At 44.7% G+C, this 19764-nt stretch overlaps 1 protein-coding gene across 1 annotated transcript in view; it reads right to left on the bottom strand.

Moving 5' to 3' along the window:
- Window positions 1-18220, bottom strand: part of wapla (WAPL cohesin release factor a) — a 34803-nt gene extending 16583 nt beyond the window's left edge. Inside the window, exons 1-6 of the mRNA XM_035400351.1 lie at window positions 17937-18220; window positions 16245-16723; window positions 7372-7996; window positions 5952-6256; window positions 4617-4738; window positions 1204-1299 (exon numbers count right to left, since the gene is read on the bottom strand). Coding sequence (XP_035256242.1) covers window positions 1204-1299; window positions 4617-4738; window positions 5952-6256; window positions 7372-7996; window positions 16245-16701 — 1605 coding nt within the window. The 5' untranslated portion in view covers window positions 16702-16723; window positions 17937-18220. The remainder of the gene's footprint in view (window positions 1-1203; window positions 1300-4616; window positions 4739-5951; window positions 6257-7371; window positions 7997-16244; window positions 16724-17936) is intronic.
- Between the last annotated feature and the right edge of the window lie 1544 nt (window positions 18221-19764).

A 19764-nucleotide genomic window follows, 5' to 3' on the forward strand; every position in this document is an offset into this window, starting at 1 on the left:
AATAATAAAAAAACTGGACTGGAAGAAAAAAAAAACCTGGACTGGAATAATAAAAAAACTGGACTGGAAGAAAAAAAAAACCTGGACTGGAATGATAATAAAACTGGACTGGAAGAAAAAAAAACCTGGACTGGAATAATAAAAAAACTGGACTGGTAATGCTTTGCATTACCTCGCAGCATTTGACATTCACAACAGTTACGCGCAGGTTACCTTTCCGTGCAACTCTGGTCATTCATCTTGCCCTGGCTCTATATTTTGGACGGTGTAGTGGCATGCACCCTTTTGTAATGTCTAATGTTGATAAAAACGGAATGTCATCGCTTGCAGTGATTTATTAAGGGTGTTATGTAAGTGTTATAGCAGCTGCTATGTGCCGGAGTTCCAGATACTCGCTCTCTCTCCCCATGTAATGTTAGATAGAGGCTATTGAGAACTCGACAAGGAGCTGACTTTTCTCCCCCGAATCCGAATAATAACAAGAAACTTTGGGTAGAAGAAATGTCTGTTTCCATCGGATTATTCGTGCTTTCCCAAATACAGTATTCGGATTCGGATACATCCCTATGTCCTATGCAGCAGCTTGTAAGGGAAACCAATAGGCAACTTTGGAAACTACATGACGTACAAGAATTTCTAACATGAGTTTTCTATCTAACTGACCCACTTACTTCTTATTACCTTGGCGGCAAGCACAATGCCATTCGAACTCTGATCATCGATTTTAAAGCCCACGCATGCGGGAGGTTTTATGGAGAATGTAAATGTGCACAAGCGCATTTATTAATAAATAAAAAATAAAACAATGAACACAGGAAGTGATACAATATTATTTTCGGCTCAAATGGGCCCGTCGTCCCTGGGGATTCCACGGGGTTCAAACATACACCTCATTGCTCGTACCTTACATTACATTACTGGCCTTTGGCAGATGCTCATATCCACAGCGACTTACAATGAGAACACAAGGGCATAATTCAGTGTTAAGAGCAACAGAAGCCCTTGAGGGATGTAAATACTAAATATAAATGAGGTAAACACCTGCTTACTGTTCTGCTTTAAGAGCGAATGACACAAGCACACCTTCACAAGCTAAGGCTGGCCTTATTCACACGTAGCCACTGCTGCTGGTCTTTAGCTCCATCACTGCCCCGCTGGCCCTCCCACACAGGGAGACGGCTCCGCGGGGGGCGGGGTACTCACCGGAGCGGTCTGGGCCCGGGACAGGGGCGGCGGGGGAAGCTCCTCGGCTTCTGGGTGGTTCCAGTGCCTGGCGTTGTACACAGCCTTGGCCGGGGACTAGCGGGCGAAAGAACACATGGAAGAAGGCAATCCGTCAGTCCGCACTCGAGCTTGCGTCATTTCCTCCACACGCTCGCGATTCAGAGCGTCGATATGCCGTAAATACCGCTTCCCTCCCAGGGAGGCCGCGGCCCAGACATGCCGTAGTGCGTTTCGGCCGCGCGCTCATCTTACACCCTTTACATTACCCACACATACACGGAAGATCTGTTTCAAATTAGGGCTGTGCGTTGTGAAAATTCCGGGCTGATATCAACAGCCCGTATTTGGCCATGTTAGCCGACGCGTCCCTGTTTCACGCCACAGCACAAATGCAAACTGCAACAAAGTTTCCACATTCATTGAGGAAGCAGAAGAGCACAGATGTCAACTTCGGAAGCAAAAATTGTACTAATTCTATTTGGATAACAAAATGTTTCAACTTACTTATTTATGCATTCCCAAAAACAGATGTACACTTAACACGTTCATCCAGTTAAAAACGATCCGATGATTGCATTTGGAGTGCACTGTTGTGTTTTGTGGCTCCAGAGAGAAATCAACTGGGCACATTTTACGGCCGTTTCCCTATCCAGCGCCGAATAAACTTTTTAACTAATTGCATCAGAGCGAGTTTCAGAATGTAGCTGGTTAGATACAAATTTCTTTCTCTCAAATCCTAAATTTAATTCCAATACAGATGGCTCGTCCAAAATAATGGCACAAGAGGGTGAGATAATGGCACTGCAGTAACCCTGGTTATTGTTTTTAGTACGTTCAGAATCCTCTGTGCCAAGAAGTCATCACGAGGTCAGGTCGTTTCTTGCTTTTGGTACAAGTTGTTAGAAACAGCTATCGTTAGCTAAAAGTTCTGCTTCCTCCCATTTGTTTCTATCGGGGTCATCAAATGACGTTATCCGTTATAAAGGAGGAATAACGCGATTTACACTGAAGAAGAACATAACGCCGTGCGCATGCAGTGTCACGCTAAAGAAGGCGCTACTTATGTATGGATTAACCAACTCGTATGAAACGTCCTCAGTACTCATCCAAATGCTAAAATAAGCTTGAGCTTCGAGGGCTAACCGCCACACCTGCTGCTAAACAGGAGTTCTTTTTCATTCACAGAGTGAGAAACGTTTTCCACTTTGCGAACACTGCGTTCTCTCTCAGAAAAATTAAATGGACATTGGCTTTTAAAAAATGGGATGCAAACACTGAAACACAAGAAGCGGCCCTCCTTGTCATTTTCACTCCGTTTTATTAAAAGCCCGTCACAAGCAGACGAAAACTAAAGAATGATTATCCTATGAGCACATGCAGGAAGACAGATATGCCATTGATTTCTTGTTCTTTGTGTTTTTCCATTAAAAGCAAGTTCCTCTTCCCTGAAGCGCATTGTAGACTAAGCACATATTCTAAGAAGTAATTTTATTCCTGTTTTCTTATTCTAGCCAAACAACCCAAAAATTGTGCTGTGATTCTGGTAAATACTCTTTATCCATTACCATCAAATATCTCTGAAAATCTACTTTTGACAAGTCTAACAAACAAAAGACTATTTCAGCAGAAAATAACTGGTGAAAATGGTCGAGATAGGGCTCTCGAGTCCATCCACAAACAGGTTCTATAGCCCCAAGGTCACCTAATCCCATAGTAAACACGCTTAATGGACTGCTTTTCAAATTACCAGTAATCGTTACATTCACTGTAGATGAAATTGTGTGTTTTTGAAGGTGTTTTTCAGTGAAGACTGAAAACTGCAGAGAATACAGGTATGATTTCTACAGGTTACCGGGTATGGAAATTCATCACCCGGTGGTTTCAGTGCTGCAGACTGTCCCATACCCACACGGACCACCCAAGCGTTCATCTTGATTTCCCTTTATGCCCAAATGTGTTGTTACAGTGACCTGGCTTTCTGTTCCCACTTCTGTTTCCACACTAAGATGATTATTTTTTCCCATTCACCTGCAACCATTCCATTAATCGATCATAACCAGCACAATGTATTTTTCAGATGAAGGAAAAAAAAGAGGTGTATACAATAATAATAAAATATTCTACTGGTGCAGCAGAATACTTATCACTGGTTAGACAGCATATTTATCATCCCTTTAAACGGCTAGTCCTGGTCTGGGGCTCTGTGCATTATTACTTCAGACCCAATAATGACCGCCTGACACAATGCACCTCAGTATTCTCTGGAGCTTTACGTCCTGTCTGTTATGAGCAGAGAAATACGTCTGTTCAGCTTTCTGAACATTAGAGCCAAAAGAGGGCAGGCACACAACAGAGCACCCCCACGACAGGCAGGCTACAATCAACCACGTTTAGGCTTCTCAATGTCACTGTGCAGCTGCCACATTCTAAATTGATTTACTTTCTAAAATTCAAAATGATTACATGGACTTTCTTGATACTGGTATTTTTCCCACTGTATCATTCGGAGCTCAATATTTTCGCTCAATGCAGCAGAAACGCATTCAGAAAATGTCCATCTGTGAAGCGACACAACATGCTAGGAGCAAACAAATTGGTTATATATCAAATGAGACTCGAGTCTTCTGTTGACAAATCACACAGCACGGCTCTTAGAGCTAGATGAGGAATATGGAAAAATGCTAACCATTTTTAAACTGTGTTCTCTCAAGATGATGATATGCATGCAGCATAAATGTCTTTCATTCTAATCTAAATTCGAAGCAGCAATTATGTTTTATATAAATCACGACCATAGCATTACAGAATGGAGATAACTCTGCATTGCAGAAAACAATCTAAAAATAGAACCGGTGAATATTTAATTACGGTCCCTGGCTAGTGTACCACTTGTGCAATTATCCACAATCAATTCCTTTTTCTCAGGTTTTAAGTCAGGGCTGTCCAACCCTGTTCCTGGAGATCTACTGTCCTGTAGGCTTCCATTTCAACCCTAATTTGGCGCACATGATGCTAACAATTAATAGCTCACTGAGATCTCCAGCTGTTGACTGAGGTGTTAGGGTTGGAGTGAAAACCTACAGGACGGTAGATCTCCAGAAACAGGGAGGGGCGGCCCAGTTTTAAGCACTCTACTCTCATTAGGACAGACAAGTCAGATCTTCATGAACCCTGTAACGTCCATTTCCTTGCAACAGCAGCATTGGGAGAGCAGAGCTTTGTGAAACACTAAATGTGTGGAACTACCGTTGCATTGTGCAGTAAAGAGAAAATTCTTATGATTGGTCTGCACGAGTCTGAAACTCCGCCCATTGAGGGACTTGCAAAGCCTCTCTCTCTCTCTCTCTCTCTCTCTCTCTCTCTCTCTCTCTGCGCTAAGCAACGGGTCCTACCTTTTTGGGGCCGCTGAAAATCTTTCTGCTGGCCTCTCCGGATTTGTCCGACTGTTTTCCCCGCGGCCTCTTCGGCACCTCAGTGGCAGCCGGATAGGAATCATCTGGGAACTCCAGAATATCTGGAAGCAGACAGACATTATGGAGGCAGAGAGTACGGCAGAGGCGATGTCATATTTCATCACACCCTTTACTCCCTACATTACCCAGCACAAGAAGTGATCTAAAAGGAATTTTCTAATCGTCTGACAGTTAATCAGACGATTAAAATACCTGACAATTTCTCATAACAAGCAACTACAGACACGCAAGAACAGACAGCGGCTTTCATTCTTCGGTTTCTCAGCCTAAAAATGTAAATGAGGCATCAGTGTATTTACATTTTAGCGTTTAACAGATGCTCCCACCCAGAGCGACTTAGACAGCTCTAGATAAAATCCACTGGAGCAGCCAGAGACTTAGTGAAGAAATTCAGGTTGCATATCTTGGGTCAAAGTCACAACAGCATTGCCCCGGCTGGGAACAGAACACATGGCCCTAAAGCTACACGCTCAGTTCCCTCATCACCCCACAGGCACAGGGCATGCTGGAGAGCCAGGGTCATATGGTTGGGGGCCATTTTACAAAATATGTCTCAAATGCACGAGCTCATAACTCGTATGGGAATCCGCATATTAAATGTGAAGTGGGCAGTGCTGTCGTTCCCTTCAGTATATTTTTGATGGATGGCAGGTATTCAGTGCAGCAGAACTGAAAGCAATTATTTTTCAAGCACATCTTAAATTATGGGGAACACCCCCCTCTCTCTAATTCTTACAAGAGTGAAAAGGCACAGTGCACCTGTGTTAGTGGTTGCTAAGGCACAGTGCTGACCTGTGTTAGTGGTCACTAAAGCACAGTGCTGAGCCATGTTAGTGGTTGCTAAGGCACAGTGCTGAACTGTGTTAGTGGTTGCTAAGGCGGGGTGCTGACCTGTGTTGGTGGTTGCTAAGGCGCAGTGCTGCCCGGTGTTGGTGGTTGCTAAGGCGCAGTGCTGCCCTGTGTTGGTGGTTGCTAAGGCATAGTGCAGCCCTGTGTTGGTGGTTGCTAAGGCGCAGTGCTGACCTGTGTTAGTGGTCACTAAGGGGCAGTGCTGCCCTGTGTTGGTGGTTGCTAAGGCATAGTGCAGCCCTGTGTTGGTGGTTGCTAAGGCGCAGTGCTGACCTGTGTTGGTGGTTGCTAAGGCGCAGTGCTGACCTGTGTTAGTGGTCACTAAGGGGCAGTGCTGCCCTGTGTTGGTGGTTGTTATGACGCAGTGCTGCCCTGTGTTGGTGGTTGCTATGGCGCAGTGCTTACCTGTGTTAGTGCTGGATTGGCTTTCCTGGGAGTCAGTCAGCTCTGGGTAGTCAAACCTTGCGGCCATGGCTGCTGCTGCTGCTGCTGCTGCAGCCTTCTTGGCCTTCCTCTTCTCTGCTGCCCGGGAGGTATCCTCCTCTCCCTCACTGTCGCTCTCGCTCAGGTCATCAAAGCCAAAGTACTTGATCTTGTAGTTTGTGCTGCCCGAGGCGGAGGGGTCTTCCTCGTCCTGGCCGTCCTTCTCTTCAAAACCGAAGAAGTCCAGCTTGCTTTCCTTCTTAGACTTACTCTGCACGGGTCTAAACCTGACAGGGAACAGACTCGTTTTTACAGACCACAAAAGGCTACTCACCAACAGACTATTTATTCGCTCTATGGTTGCGACTGGCGACAAAAGCAGACCGCATACATGTCCAATCACGGTAGCCCAACAAACGCAAGGACTTGTGGGAGTTGAAGTCTCGTATTCTGAAGCTTTGCTTGCGGCTACAGTAAAAGCATGAACTTCTATGTATGTTTTGGGTATTTTGTCAGCAGCTTGATTTCTACATGACAACGCATCTACTAAATTTGTCCCGTTCACCCAATACTGAAATGATCTACCCGCATTTGGCAGGTGGTCAGGGGAAAGTTTCAGACCCTGACCCTGCATAGCTGATTTTAACACTGATTATTCACTTACTTACGACCAATCATATCTCACAAACTTTGTTGCTTCTCCCACTATCCAGCGGCCCAGTTTAAAAATGCAAGCTACTAATAATCTGTTTTATAAAACCGCAGGGCCTTAACTAGGCATGAATGTGCACAGGCAGCACTCAGAGACTTTGCCCATCCCAAAAGCTGGCCCATTTCTATATGTATCATTAATGATTAGCTTCACTACTGAATAATTAACCAGCTCTGGATGCGTCTCCACTTCTCAGACGAGGCCATCAGAAGGTAATGCTGAGTTTTAATACCTGAGTTTGAATGCTTGCATAGTCAGTGACTGAGTTTTAATTAAAAATCACTTACAGTCTCTGAATAATGAACGGGCGCGCTTTAGTGAATTTGTGTGGTATGTAGAGCTTTCAAACCTCCCACTCATCAAACTTACAGTTCTGTACTTGGAGATTTACAAATAACTTATTTTCAAACAACTGGTTATTTCCAACAGACATCAGTTCTCATCAGTTTATTCTCCATGTTTATTGGGTTAAGCTCCCAATTATTTGCCTCCATTCAATATGCATGATATGCTAATAGTGCATTAAAATGCCAAATGCTTTTAACTTCTCCTCTCCTCTCTCCCATTCATTGGTAATCCCCGCGTCAGGTGACGGAGAAGGACAATTTAGCTCACATTTTCGAGAGCCGGAGGAAAGACAGGAAGTGACATTTGGTGCATTAGGGGCTAATTAGAGACTGAAGGGCACACCTGGTGGGCTTGGTGGGCGTGGTCTCGGTCTTTTTCTTGAGCCGGCCGGCCTCCCCCGGGTCCGTGGAGGGGGCGCTGGGGAAGTCCTCTACGCTCCTCTCCATGGAGTCCTGGATGGTGACGTTGCACACGGACAAGCAGGAGGGGTGCAGCACGGTGTAGTCCCTGCCCCGGCCACCGGGGGCGCTGCCGGGCTTGAGCGAGGCCTGGCCGGCGCCCTCCCCGTTCCCCGCCCCCGGGGCCTGCTTGCAGCGGTCGGGCCGGCGGTAGGTGCGGCAGTTGGAGGGCCTGAGGGGGAGCTGGGAAGGGGCGTCCGATTCGGAGGGCTCCGAGGGCAGGTCCAGGTCCCCCCGGCCCGGCTCGGCGGCAGCGGTGGAGGAGCGCGGCGAGTCGCGGTCGGGCTCGGAGAGGGGCTGGTCCTCGCTGCACAGCGTCTTCCCCTCCTCGTCCAGCGCCAACACCCCCGGCCACGGGGAGCCGCCCCCCTTGGGCGTGTCGGAGCCGGGCGAGGGGGAGCTCCAGCTGTCCGTCTTCAGGCTGGTGGTGTGAGGGGTGGGCCTCCTGTCGCTCTCGCAGGCCTTGCTGTACCAGCTGTAGCTGTGCGTCTCGCAGCCTTCGGCCTTCCCTGAGCACAGACAGAGCGGAGACCTCACACACTACCGCCTCACGCACACGAGCACCGCCAACACAGACACGAGGAATAAAGACCTACACACAGCATACTCCCCAACACGGCCTCCACCCAACGACCAAGACTACATTTCAGTGACCACAGCAAACCCCTTCCACTTCACATGAGAGCCATTTCACAAATTCCTTTTCATTTTCTATTTCAGCTTCTTACTTTAATGGCTTAGCCACTGCTCTCTGTCAATTCAGAATCTTACTCATTAACAAGCAGGTCACATAACACCGTAAAGTACAGCTAGCAAACGGAATACGTTCATGACAGAAAGAAAATGCGTATGATTTAGCAATTGAGATACAGCCTTGCTTCAGGAATCCTGGATTTGCCTTTTAAGCGCAGGAATGCCAAAGAGCCTTAGCCCCGATTCATCCGTTGGGACGAACAGACACGAACTGCATGAAAATGGCCTGCCATCTCAAAGCGTGAGAAATCAATAGCTACCAGGACCCGATTGTAGTAAAACTAGATAAACACTGTTAATGTTTCATGAGAGTGAAGAGACGGATAAAAAATTATTTTTCAAAGCCACAAAACCCAATCCCAGAATCCTGTTTCTACAGCATGCTGGCCCATATTAATCTCCAGCTCGGAGGTGCTGTCATGCCTACTGCTGAAGGCTAAGCAAGCTAACTTTTCTGCTGGATATGAGGGAATGCAATATGTTTCTACTGCTCCAAATAAATAGCCTATTTGAATGGTTTCTTATGAACTAGAAAGTTGAAGGCCTATTGACATGGCCAGTTTATGAACTGGGATTTGCACACTACGATATTAAAACAGGCTTTTTCCTGCACTGAAATGTCTTAGGCGGGTTGTCCAAGTGTTTTTCAAGCTGCCTATAGAAATTACGCACAAAAAAACCTGTAAAACGATTAGAAATGATCCGTGAATTTAGTGGTACAATTTCATTGTGAATGCTACTGCATTTCAAGTTTGTAAAGTTTTGATTGCTTTCAAGCCTTTAATGTTGTATAGGGTACGAGCAGCCTAACACCAGGGACAAAAAGGATGGTGCAAACAGAGCACCCACAAATGAGTGCGAGAACATGAATGTAAATTGGAAGGCGAGATTTAATTTTAATTTGGAGACAGAGAGAGAGAGTGTGTGTTTGTGTGTGTGTACACTACACTTGCGCGTACATACTCCGGAATGCACGTAAATGGTGCCACACTAAATAGCCTAACCATCAAACTGATTGTTCATTCAAAATATGATCAACTTGGATGACAGGATGCAATATTTGCCCATGTATGTTTAATGAAATTTCAAAACCATTCAAAACAAATAGAAAGGAAGAAATCAGAAGCCACAACAACATAGACCACAACTGGCATAAAATCAATCAAGTCATTTGGAGTTATTATAGAAAAGGAGTATAAACAGGAAGACGACAAAAATGACTTGAACGTGAACACGCATGCTGTAGGTCAGGCCAAGTCATTCAATATAATGGTGGCACAAGCAAACACACGCACATACACGCATGGGTGCACATGCACACACAAACACTTGCACGCATGCACTCACATGTACACGTGCGCGCACACACACCTATATTGTGTCATGTCTTGCACTACTACCCATGTCAATCCAAACTTTCACAAGACGTCCAATAACTGCTTTGATTAGCACAACGCTTCAACTTTGTGGATGTCATTAGTAATATTTTGGGAAGATTCTAACGCATTACCCAGGTCACACGGGTTCAATTTAGCTACAGCAGCCAGATGGTTAGCAACATTCATCAGCGAGGTAGCTATGCTCCCAAGAAGCGTACAGTATCAATCAAAATCTATTTATTACAGTACACCATTCCATTTTCTGTGCAGAAGAAAGTTCTGTGTTGGCACAAATATACAAGATCTGAGTCACATACCTTCACACAGATGTAGAGAAATAAGTCATGATATTCCTGAACATATCAGATCTTTATCAAAACGAGGGGTGGCAGCATCCTTTGGTTCCTTTTCCCAGGGTTTGTGGGTCCTGTGTTCCCACAGGCACATGACTATTTCAGCAATGCAGATGGTCACTATGAATTCACGACTAAATATTCTGCACTAAATTACGCTTCTGTCCATCACCCATCTGTGATAGCAGACACGACTGCATAAATCAGGGCCTGTGACTCACGCTGTCACATCTAAAAACATTCGGAGCCCACCTAGGAGAGCGTGGTGGCCATTTTGTGTCAGACTGCCCAGTACACGCCGGCTGAGGTGGGAAACCAGCAAATCAAAGGCTTGGGAATGACTAGGTGGGCAGACTGGGAGTTCCACCGGGGCCCTGGAGAGCCGGCGGCGCTCAGCTCAAAGGGCTCGGGCGGCCCTTAATGCCCACACCCCGCCGGGGCCTCTGCTCCGTCTCTCCAAAGCGGGGTAATCCCAGTCGACCGCTCTGCCGCGTTTCCCTGCGCTTCAAAGACAGCTTCAAACCGCCCAGCAGATGCACAGAGCGGGCTTAATGGAGAGGGGGCGGCGCACTCTGTCTGTTTGTAAGGGCCCGTCACACATCGCATCCATTCATCTACAGAAACGTGCGTGTGAAGTGGAAATGTAGCCTAGCCGCAAGGCAGGCCGATAAACGCACTGCTTACCCTTACAGTTCAAATCAGGAACCGAAATGTAATTCTGTCCACTTTCATTCCGCACCGAAGAGATTCATTTCAGTCTCCATATTGATTAGGCCAAGCACACGAGACTACGCATGGTATCCATTGTACTGAACGCAAAACCTTCCAACCTTTAAGGAACACTCAACAAGGACTAAAAGTTTCGTAAGATGTTTCTATTTATGAGTGAAAATGTGTGTGAAATCACAGCTTCTTGCATTCCCTTCTACGGTAGGCCTATATAAACCAACAACAAAAATCTGTGCTAAATTCTAGCTGCTCTCTCAACCTTGAATTTTCCCCTTCAAAATCAACAACTAAGGACCTGCAGGAATCTAACATATGAAAGGTGCCTGAGGGCCCATTTCAAGAGTGCTAAATATACAGCATGCGTGAGTCATAAATAAGCTTGTGTAAACATCCCTATACTACATCCACAGAACATAGTCCAGCTAATAACGGTACTGCACGTGTAAACTGTTTCCACATCTGCAACACAACGGGATATTACATTACATTATATAGGAAAGGCTGTTCTGCAGTTTAAACTCCATGACACATTGTTGGGAGTACAGAAAAAACAGGGAGAGATGATGCGCTTGTTCCACCTCTTCGTGCAGAGGCTTAATTTAGCCCATTTTTGCATGTTTTGTACTGCTGGGTTCACAGCTTTATGACTTCAGATGACAACATTACAAACACCAATACAGGCTTAAATCAATGAGACCCGTGTACCATTTATTATCCGGCCTTAAATAAATTTCATATACAAATTTTGGCCAGTGAATAGGCTACTCCTGGTGAAAAATGAAGTTCCACCACTCTAGTTTACAGTGAACCCCTCTGAGTCAAAGTCAATGTGAATTAGCTAAAGCTTTTCATTTTCTGGATCACAAACCTCCTGTCAGCATGTGTACAAAACATGAAACTGATATGTATGACTGTGCAAGTCCCACAACGGTGTCCAAAACCTACCCAAAATGGATAACTGCATCATACTAATTCAGAAGACACTCAACATTTTTTCAACAGATAAACTCTTTAAACTCATTGGAAATATATTTGCATCCATATCATTAGAGAATCTTCAACTTTTGCAAAGGATTAGAAGAATGGACATAGGTGTCCAAAAACCAGTCCAAACCCATGCAAACATAGGGAAACCTATACAAACCTATCCTAACCTATGCAAACCAATCCAAACTGTCAAAGGATCTAGTGATCTTCCCACAGTCCACTGAGTCCACATGTTCAGACACACACAGGTATTACTGTAGGTTCACACACACACACACGCACACACACACGCAGGAGGAGGAAGGGTGGGCTGAGGCCACAGCGTGTGTCTCGCATCCCGGCCCCTGATCTCTCTGCAGGCAGAACAGATAAGGGTCAGCAATAATCATCTCTCTACCCACAGCTGCTGGCTGCAGGCCGGCCGAACCGCTCCCTCTCTCCGCACACACCCGGAGCCGTAACCATGCCACCCCTCCACACAAACCCCTCCAAAGCCATCCCAAAATGAACACAGCTTTACGGTCCATTTGAAACACATTACCATGTCCAGTGAGGAGACAATTAGATGGGAATGACCCTTAGACAGGTTCAGCTTTAAAATATTGAAAGCTCAAAAACACTGTGAGTACTGACGGTATAAAATCCAAGTTGCCTTAGGCAGGGACTTATTTCTGCAGACTTCTCATGCATTATAATCAAGCTGTATTCAGGTTTAGCTTATCTAATGCATAACATCAAGCGTGTAAACTAGCTATAAGCCACGCTTAACCAGAATAAGGCCCAATTCTAATATAATATTGTAGCAAGTAATTGAAACCTTTTATTTTGAACTGTTCCAGGACTGTAAAACTCTGTGACAACATAAACAATATTAAATAAGCTGGCTAGCTATACTACTCCCAAGACAACACCATAAAACACACAAATACTTTGTACACATGGCAGCACTTAGCTAGTCCCTTGGTGGTTAGCTATCTCTGCTAGCCAGCGCTACACTGTTGATGCAAAGTTATGACAGTAATAAAACAAATGACCCAAAAAGAGGTAAGATACACGACAGGAACATTACTTGGACTAGTACTCGCAAGGTGGCAAGGAGCACATCTTCCTTGCAGATGCATTTTCTCACCGATGCTCAAAACGACCGTGGGCCATGGGCTGTACGTAATGCGCGTTTGTGCACAAAATACAGACGCTTGTTGCTAGCCCTACTGAGATATACACTCACCATACTCAGAGCTCTGCCTCTGGCTCCCAACTGTCCAGTCACCCATCTTACACCTCTTTGGAAAGCTTAGACTCAGCTCCTTTTGGATAATAAGCCCATCAATCAACTACAATTAGTTCCATGATATTACTACTGCCCATTTGAACTGCGTACTGTTACACTGACCTATTTTTGAGATTTCACCAGTGCTGACATTTAGGCTGTACAACAAAAATAAACAGAAGACAGAAAATAACTACAGAATCATAGAAAGCACGTGTCTGGCTTTAATAATGTGGGTAAGGTTATGACTTTATTCTATACTTTAAAAGAGATTTTGACAGCAGAAGGAAATTATATGATGATGTCACAAATTACCTCAAATGAGTGAGCAGGTGAAATAGCAGTTTTATTGACCTACATTCAGGACCTCAGGTGTTTTTTCTTGTTGCTGTGATATACTACACAATTTTTTGGTGGTGAAAGAACTGTAACCAACTCATAACTATATATAAATGTCCAGTGTCTTCAATCCAGTTCGCTGTCACGTAGATCACACAAGAGTGGTCAAAGACACTTTTATGAAATACAAAACAACAGTAGAAACATCAAATTTAGCCTGAAAATAGCCCGACAAGCACTGATAAATCTGAAATGCAGTTTTCCATGATAGCACGCCTTCTGACGTGTTACAGTAGGACGTTTGATGTAGACGCCAGCGTCTACGCCACTAGGGGGCCCAAACAAAAAGGCTACGATAACCTAGCGTATTCTCACTCACAAATACCTGGACGATAAGCCCAAAAAACCAACACTCTGCATGTAGACACATTACCATGGCAATGAGAAAGTGTGTGCTAATGTGTACATTCTAATCAGAGCATTGCTTTTTCACAGAGCCCGAGATGTGAAGATCTCTTATTACTGTCAAGGCAGCAGGGTTATATTCATCTCTCATCTGCAACATTTTCTACAAAAAAAGAACCATTTCAATCTAGTCACAGTAATTTGGCTTATTTTTCCAAACAAGATTAGCTTGTTATTCCTACATTTCGAAAGCTTTCTCAAACTTCATCGCGCTTGCCTTAGTGACTGATTCATGGTCATGCTATAGCTAACTGCCTCCATTGCAGAGTTTGTAAATTCCTCCTAAACTCATCTCCCAGTAAATAGTTATAGCGGCAATATTTAACCATCAGCAGCAGTTAAGTCAGGCAAGAAATGATGACAAACAAAATCATTTTCTCACCCTTTTTAGTAGCAGCTAGTTTGCTGATCTTCTGGATACTGAATATGCCATTTTACTAGGACATACACACAAAGAGGTACTGTAATATTTATCACACTGAGAGATATTGGTGTCATGCAGCCAGGAAAAATTTTAAAATACCACAGGTTCTCACTTGCTTTTAAATGACTGAAAAATGCATGTATTCTGAGCTTCACGCCAAAATGCAATGAAGAGGAAGCCTTCATCCCTGGCCGTGACATGTCTGCCTAGCGCACGGCTGCTTTTGGCTCCAGTCGACCTCAGACTCTTAAACCACTGCTGTGAGCTTCTCGTGGTTTTCCAATAATACAGTGAGTACTACCTCACACCACACCATGATTTAACGCTGTACTACCTCACACCACACCATGATTTAACGCTGTAGATCACGCAATGCCTAAAGCTCTGTGAGTGACCACAACTCAACATTTCCACACTTTCCAGGGTTACAGAGGCAGTGTGTGCCAACAGCCTGGTGAACAATAACTGCTCGGTAAAGAAGGGCTCTTTTCCTTGAGCTTGTGTGTATTTTGTAAACACACTCCAAACGCAGGGGGAAGCCACCATGCATCAGGAGCCTGGGCCCTGCTGAAGAAAACCATTGGACAGAAGCTAAAGATACGGAAAGGACTGAACCAGGAGAACCAGGGTTTATTACATCAGTCAGCAAAAAAATAATCTTATAAGGCATGATTAGTGAAATGAAACAGCCAGGCACCTTGACAGAAGTCATCGATGACATTGAGTTTTCGAGGGGTCAAGCAGGGATTTCTCAGCAGCCCTCATGTAGTTACTGCCAGCGTTCACTAGCGGGGCACCCACAGATGATGATATTGCTATCGTTGGGTACTGAAATCCAGTGGCACTATGGCACCGGTTCCCAATAGAGTGGACTGAGATGGACCCCAACTCTGATATGTGCACTCCGGAGAAAGTGAAAGCTATTCTGTACTCCCACACTCTCCCCAGAGCTAGTCTCTCCCACACTCTCCCGAAATCAAGAGTCTCCCACACAATTCCAAATGTTAGTCTCTCCCGCACTCTCCTGAAAGATAGTCTCTCCCACTCTATTCTGAAAGCTAGTCTCTCCTGCTCTATTCTGAAAGCTAGTTTCTCCCACACTCTCCTGAAAGCTAGTCTCTCCCACTCTATTCTGAAAGCTAGTTTCTCCCACACTCTCCTGAAAGTTTGTCAGAGCCGCCCACCTCTCTCTGAGCCTCACTCCTCTCACTGTGAGCCGCCCACTTCACCAAACAGCAGGAATTGCGAGCTTCAAACAATTATTTTTGGGAAAACAAAGCACGCAGTACATGCTACATGATAATGTGATGAATAGCCATTATTCATACAATTTACCCACTGATATCATGAAACTGGGGTAACTTCTGAATCTTACTGGAGGGTCATCATACCATCACAAACCCAGGGCACAATCTCACTTTCTGAACATCTGCAGCCAGATTACCACAGAGCTGCACTGGGGGGAAAACCAGAAAAAATTCTGCGGCCCACTGCACTTTGCTTGTCTGTGACCAGCCACCAGCTGCTGCATTGTACAAAGTGGGGGAAAAAAAGGACCCTGCTCCGATTTTCCCTGCTGAAATGCAGCCGTGCCACTAAGCCTATAAAACGGCAAGAGACTTTCAGCAACAGTGTGAACGGACCATTACTAGAGCCAAAATGGCACCCTGACCTTACATAGCACAGCAAAGACCATGTGCAATCAAAATGACATTCACGCTGACATTTTTACTAACGAAAACAAGCAAGTATCACGTAACCTTCTCTAAAATAAGCAGTGTCTTAACCTGCTTACATAGTCCAGATAAAGCATTACTGCATGGACAAAGCATGTGCAGGAAAGACTGACAGAACACAGCCCTGCACTCAGTCTCATACACAGCAATGTGTTTGGACAAAAGGGGCCTAAATTTAAACCCAAGGCCAGCAGCCATACTGCGCTGCATTAGGATCAGTGTGAATGAAGGTGGTTCAAACAGCTGCACATGGCAGTAATGAGGGGCCTGAGGGAGGGGGTCACAAAGCACCTGTGTCCTGGGCACCTGTCCCAGCTCTTACCTGCGGGTGTTCTGCTGCTGACAGCATCGACGCCAGCGTCCTCCATCATCCAGTCAGGGGACGCCGGCGCCGTCTCCGCGGCGACGCGGCTGTTGAGCTGCCGGGTTTCGCTCGGCCACTCGGCCAGGCGCATTTCAGGGGCCGCCACTTTGGTCGGGGCGGGCCTGGGCTGGGGGGCCCCGCGGGAGGACACCGGTCTGGAGTCTTCGTCGCTGTCGAAGCCAAAGGGGTCCTCGGAGCCGTCCTCCTCCTCCTCCGAGCGCCGGGGCTTTTTGGGGGTCTCCCCAGGCTCGGGGACCGGGACCAGGCCGGGCCGTTTGGACCCCAGCTGGGCCTTAAAGGTGGTCTCGCCCCATTTGGTACTGAGGGTGGCCCTCTTGTTGGACAGGACCTCATCGAACTTGGAGCTCCCGTCCCCTCCCTTCCGACTGTAGGTTTTACCGAATCTTGATGTCATGGTGACCCCTGTTACATATTCCCTAGCAGGAGCAACACAAACACAGTGCTATTTTACCAAAAGCATTACATAGTCCTGTAACCAAGATTACACAACCACAAAAATTCACAACACAACCACACATTCCTTTCTTTTTTCTTGCACAAACATAATCTCTTACGTTTTATTACTTTATTAATTTAACAGAGATGATGATCAAAATATATATTTGATTGTTATGACACACGCAAAAATATCGTTTGTAAAAGCACAACAAACGACTAGAACAACCCGAAATGTGCAACCAAAAAGTAGCTCATGTTAATGGGGAAATACGTCCAACCTTACGAGACATTTGATCAGTCTTGTAATTAATGTAAGAAACGAGCTTCGCACTTCACACGCAATTAAAGTCAAAAAGAAAACGTTCCCAGTTCACAGTCATAATGACGCAGGCAAGGTTACACCTTCAGGGATGGATGATCACCTGTGCGATGAAGTGTAAAATTGTCTATAAAGCGCCAGGCATTTTTAACAGTGTACAGTTGCTCGCTAGCATACAAACGCCAAGTAACTATATGTACCGTTAGAAAAACAGGTCTTAGCCTGCATTAGCTTCGCCAGTCTCACTGCGGTAAAAAGTTAACTCTGCTGTTGTTGCTCAATTAAAATATTACTTTTAAATGAAAGTGTTTATTTATTATTATTATTGTTGTTATTGGTATGATTATAGCTAATGTATGGAAAAGATAAAAGCCAATAAACAGATATGCAGTGAAAAGTTGGAAATTTGCAGATATGCAGTTTTTTCTTACATATTTAATTATTGCCTTAAGTTAAAAAACGCAATCGACAACGTTAATTACAAAATAAGGTACCATTTGGATACTACTGGTCATGGAAAATGTCCAGCTTTACTAACGTTCAGTAAAAAGTGACAATTCAATTGAAATATGACGACGGCTAATTAGTTATCTTGCATTACACTATATTAACGTTAACTATATAGCTAAACAATAAATAATTTCTTATTTCTGTGCATAACTGCGTGATGCCAAGACTCTAACGTTGGGCCCGATATAGGCTACTAGCTGTTGGTGCAGAAACCCTTGCAGCTATCCTAGCAAGCCAAATAACTTCGGAAGCGGAGGCTGTCCTGAACCAACCACCTACGGTTACTTATGTTGCTCAGACTCCCAGAATAAATAACCTATCCTCTGGACAAGAGCTGTACCAGCTCAAAACACTTAACTTACCAACTCTCAACTCCGAGGCGGCCGCTTCTATCCACTCAGACCCGACAGGGCCTCCTCGGCGTACTCGCACAAAAACAACCTGCCGATTCCGTTCAACAAGGTCAGATGTGGCCTTCACAAATAATATAACAATGTATTTGACAGCAAGTTTAATAATAAAGTTTATTTAGAATGTTCTATTGTTGATATTTTCGTTTATTTACTTCAATCTCGTCCGACTCATATTGGCTACACCGCAGACTGCCATTGGATTTCTCCTCCCTCTTTCCTTCGCTACAACAGGCAACTCGCTGCAATGATAACTCAGCCAATCAGCAAGAGAAATGCTGTCAGGTGACCCACACACTGTGACTAAACCTGGATACGATTGGGTAGAGGGTAAAGAAAACGGTTTGTTATGAGCATTTCAAGGGAGGGGCGTAGTCGTAGCGTAATATGAAACTAGCCGTGATGGGAATTGTAGTAAAAACGAGATTAGGCTATTCATGCCGACTATTAAAGCACCCAGTTTTAATAGATACTTTTGCAAGGATTTTTGTACAATTGTTGACAATACTCAGTCACCTGGAGTGCATTAAATGGTAAATGGACTGCATTTATATAGCGCTTTTATCCAAAGCGCTTTACAATTGATGCCTCTCATTCGCCAGAGTGAAACTAGCCGTGATGGGAATTGTAGTAAAAACGAGATTAGGCTATTCATGCCGACTATTAAAGCACCCAGTTTTAATAGATACTTTTGCAAGGATTTTTGTACAATTGTTGACAATACTCAGTCACCTGGAGTGCATTAATGGTAAATGGACTGCATTTATATAGCGCTTTTATCCAAAGCGCTTTACAATTGATGCCTCTCATTCGCCAGAGCAGTTAGGGGTTAGGGGTTAGGTGTCTTGCTCAAGGACAATTTGACGGGGCGGGGGGGGGGGCGGGGTTTGAACCGGCAACTCTCCGACTGCCAGACAATCGGTCTTACCTCCTGAGCTATGTCCACCCCATTACCCAGGACAGAGTTCTAGGAGTAGCCTACACTTCATTACAACTTTGCAAACATCATGCATTGCAATCCAGAACATATTTTCACGTAGAGGAGAGTCCATGTTGTGTTGTCAGCAACACCACTAGCCAGCCAAAGCTCCAAGGCAGAGTGATACACTTCTATCAGTTGGTTTTATCATATGTTTATTATTATTATTATTATTCTAATAAGCCTTGGATCTGTCTCAAGTATAAAATGCATTTTTAGTTTGTGCTTAAAACTGTTTTCATCAGTTTATGTTTTTTTTTTTAAATCTTAGTAACTCTTGGTATAGTTGTGCTCTCTCGTGAAGACTTCATTCAGGTTTTTGCAATGTCCTGTAATTAGCCAAAGGCTCTTTTTCTCCTTCACAATCATTACGAACGGCTCGTTACTTTGACATGCAACATTCAGCATGCAAATTGCTTGTGTTCTTGGTAGTTGCCTGGAACAGGTACAAACACTGGAGGTCAATAATCTGAAAATTACATTTTTAGGGCCAACATGTAACAAAGAAAATAGCTGTAAAGCACACACATTCACACACACACACACACGCATGCACGCACACACGCACGCACGCATGCACGCACACACACACATACACAGTGTGGGAGAGAGGGGGTGGCTTAAGAGGAGTAGATGTTTTTTCATTAAGTTTTCTGCTGTAAAACAAAAGCAATTCTCATTTGCATAAGAAGGTGTATGTGGTGTGCCTGTTACCTGTGTTTAAACAATCGGATTCACATATTCAGTTAATTTTTCAGTGAATATTCTGTAATCTCATTTTCTAATCAAACCAATTTGGCT

The sequence above is a fragment of the Anguilla anguilla genome, chromosome 18 (assembly GCF_013347855.1).
Source record: "Anguilla anguilla isolate fAngAng1 chromosome 18, fAngAng1.pri, whole genome shotgun sequence".
NCBI classification, from domain to species: Eukaryota; Metazoa; Chordata; class Actinopteri; order Anguilliformes; family Anguillidae; genus Anguilla; species Anguilla anguilla.